Here is a 2,609-nt window from a genome sequence, read left to right on the forward strand (position 1 = left end):
GCCAAGGCTGAAGACTGTAGTCCTACCAACCCAAGTCCAAGAAGTTTGGCCACTTGCTGAGGTTTAGGCTGTATGGGATCCTTTCTCGTGCTCAGGCTCTGAAACAGAGCCCCCAACCCGAGCCCCTGTGCCCTGAAGACTGTTAGAAGGATCAGAGAAGGAGGGTTAGAGGGCTCAGGATTGCCCCAGAACTTAGCACTGAGCAAGGTGTTCTAGAAAGGAGGGGGAGAGGGGAGGGGCACACCCGCCTGGTGAGGTCATGGGAAAGCAGCTCTGGCGCTGACACCTGGGGAAACCCGTTTCCAGGCTGCTTCCCACGCTAGCTCTCCTGGGAACCAGCTAAGCCCCAAGCGGGGAGCCCCAAACCTGCCCCCCCCACCCAGTCCGGTTCCCATCACACTGTCCCCTCTAGTCCAGTCCCCCCCTTTCCATCTAGCCTCAGTCCTTTGGTACCCAACCAGTCTCCATCCACACTGCTGGGCCCTGAGGAGGGCTACGAGAGAGCAATGGGCCCATCATTCCAAGAAATGACACGGAGCCAGCAGCTTCAGAAACTTAAATCTTTATTTGCAGCCTGCACGGCCCTACCTTCTAGGCTGCGTGCGGCCTTGGAGAAAAAGGTGATCCCCAGCCCCTTCTTCCTTCAGATTCTGGTTTGCAGCTTCTCCCCCTCCTCTGCTGGGCCTTGCCTCTCACTTCCTGCCCCACTCCTAGCCCAGCCAGTTTGGGCAGTGCCTAGGGAGCCCTGAAACCCAGTTCTTCCCAGGGATCAGCCCCGCCCTCCCTGGCCTTGGGGGTTGAGGGCAGCCCAGGTATCAGCCTTACTCCTCAGCTGCTCCACTTCTCTGCTCTCCGTGTCTTACTCCTTCCAGGCCTCGTTCTCTGACCTTCCTCCTCCTTCCCAGCCTCCAGTCCCAAGGCTCCACGGCCTCATTTTCTGCTCCCTCTTGATCTCGCACTGACTTCTACCTTACACAGTCCATCCCAAACTTTCCAGATAGGGCTGGACACCTTCGAGCTCTCCAAGATGCCCAGCTATTCCCTGGGCTCTTCCTCACCCCTGTGCCAAGGAGGGGGTGGGGACCTCCACAGGGGGTCCTAATTCAGCCAGCGGGACCTGAGGGCCCATGATAAGCTGGGAATTGGATCCCAAACTGCTTGGAGGTGGCTGACACTGTGAGGACCATCCCATGAAAATCAAAGTGCTGGGATTTCCCTGTAAGCCTTGAACCACAGAAATCCAAGTTACAGCCTCCCTTCTTCCAGGCCCGAGGCTCAACCTGGCAGGAGTGGGCAGTTAGAGGCCCAGGTCCCCATAGTGTTCAGAAGGGAACTGAGTCTCACGGGGTAGCCTGGCCCTGCCAGAAGCCCCGACCCCAGGCTCCAGATGTCCAGCGGCTTTATGCCTGTTGCTCCCGACTCCGCCATAGCTGTTCAAACAAAGCAGAAGAACTTCTTCCAGCGGCAGCGGGAGAGGGTGCGCACGCCTTTGGCGTTCAGTTTCTTCTCCAGCCGCGCTTTGTGCTCGATGGCACTGAGAATGGCAGAGTCGAACACCTCCTTCAAGTTCTTCTGGGTCAGGGCAGAGCATTCGAGGTAGCAGCAGGCGCGGATCTTCTCAGCCAGGCCCTGAGCCTGGGGCTGGGGCACGGGGCCCTCCCGGCCCCCCTGATCCAGCTGGATCAGGACGTTGACATCGTCCCGGAGGTCGGCCTGGGTGCCCACCAGCAGCACCGGCGCCTGGGGGTTGTGGGTGCGGATCTCGGGCAGCCATTTCTCGGTGATGTTTTGGAAGGAACTGGGCTGCACGACGCTGAAGCAGGCCAGGAAGACATCGGTGTCCGGGTAGCAGAGGGAGCGCAGGCGGTCGAAGTCTTCCTGGGATGGGAAGGCCGGGTCGCCCATTAGCAGGCTTGTTCCCCGTCGCAGGGCGCGGGGATTCGCTTTCCCCCCGGGGTTGGACACCTGGGACTCGAGGCCGAGGGCCCCGGGCCTCCTCCATGCCTGCCCCACCTGGGGTCCGCCCAGCCCCCGGGCCACCTCCCCCCAGGCCCGGAGCGGCCACCCCCGGCTCCTCACCTGTCCCGCCGTGTCCCAGAGCTCGATGCGCACCGGCGCCCCGTCCACCAGGACTTGCACTGCGGGGCGGAGGGGAGCCCGAGTGAGGGAGGCGTCGGGGCCCACCAGGCCTCACAGCGCCACCTGCGGCCGGCCCGCCTCCCTCGCGGGGGGCTTCCCGCCGGGCCCCGCCCCCGCCCCCGGGGGCACGGCCCTACCCCACGCGGCCGGAGAACCTACCGGAGAAGGTGTCCAGCGCCGTGGGTCGGTAGCACGCGGGGTACCCATTGCAGGTGTAGCTGACGATGAGGCTGCTCTTGCCCACGGCGCCGTCGCCCACCAGCACGCACTTGATGCCCAGCTCCGTGGTCGCGCTGCCCCGCCGCGGGGGAGGGGTCGGGGCCCGGAGCGGGGACGACTCGGCCTCGCTCAGCTCCCGCGGGGGCATGGCCCGCTGCGGGGACCGCCCAGGACCAGGCTCCGCTGCGCCGGGAGAAGCCGGGTCCGCCGCTGCCTCCGACTCCGTCCGCCGAGGCTCGGCGCGCCGCCGG

General features: G+C 64.4%; 1 protein-coding gene across 1 annotated transcript; it reads right to left on the minus strand.

The window, feature by feature from the left end:
• Positions 1-546: 546 nt before the first annotated feature.
• On the minus strand, positions 547-2,609 carry RHOV (ras homolog family member V). Its single transcript, XM_036297672.1, has 3 exons — positions 2,299-2,609; positions 2,080-2,138; positions 547-1,878 (listed from the first exon to the last, which is right to left on the minus strand). The coding sequence occupies exons 1-3, from the start codon at positions 2,504-2,506 to the stop codon at positions 1,435-1,437; spliced, it is 711 nt and encodes a 236-aa protein (XP_036153565.1). The 5' UTR covers positions 2,507-2,609; the 3' UTR covers positions 547-1,434.

Source organism: Myotis myotis, unplaced genomic scaffold (assembly GCF_014108235.1).
Source record: "Myotis myotis isolate mMyoMyo1 unplaced genomic scaffold, mMyoMyo1.p scaffold_m19_p_1, whole genome shotgun sequence".
Taxonomy (NCBI): domain Eukaryota; kingdom Metazoa; phylum Chordata; class Mammalia; order Chiroptera; family Vespertilionidae; genus Myotis; species Myotis myotis.

Bases quoted from the DNA above. Each gene is read 5' to 3' on its own strand.
- RHOV (XM_036297672.1), bottom strand. From the start codon at position 2,506: ATGCCCCCGCGGGAGCTGAGCGAGGCCGAGTCGTCCCCGCTCCGGGCC. The intron at 2,139-2,298 runs GTAGGTTCTCCG...TCCGCCCCGCAG, and splicing joins GGCGCTGGACACCTTCTCCG to TGCAAGTCCTGGTGGACGGG. The intron at 1,879-2,079 runs GTGAGGAGCCGG...TTCCCATCCCAG, and splicing joins TCTGGGACACGGCGGGACAG to GAAGACTTCGACCGCCTGCG.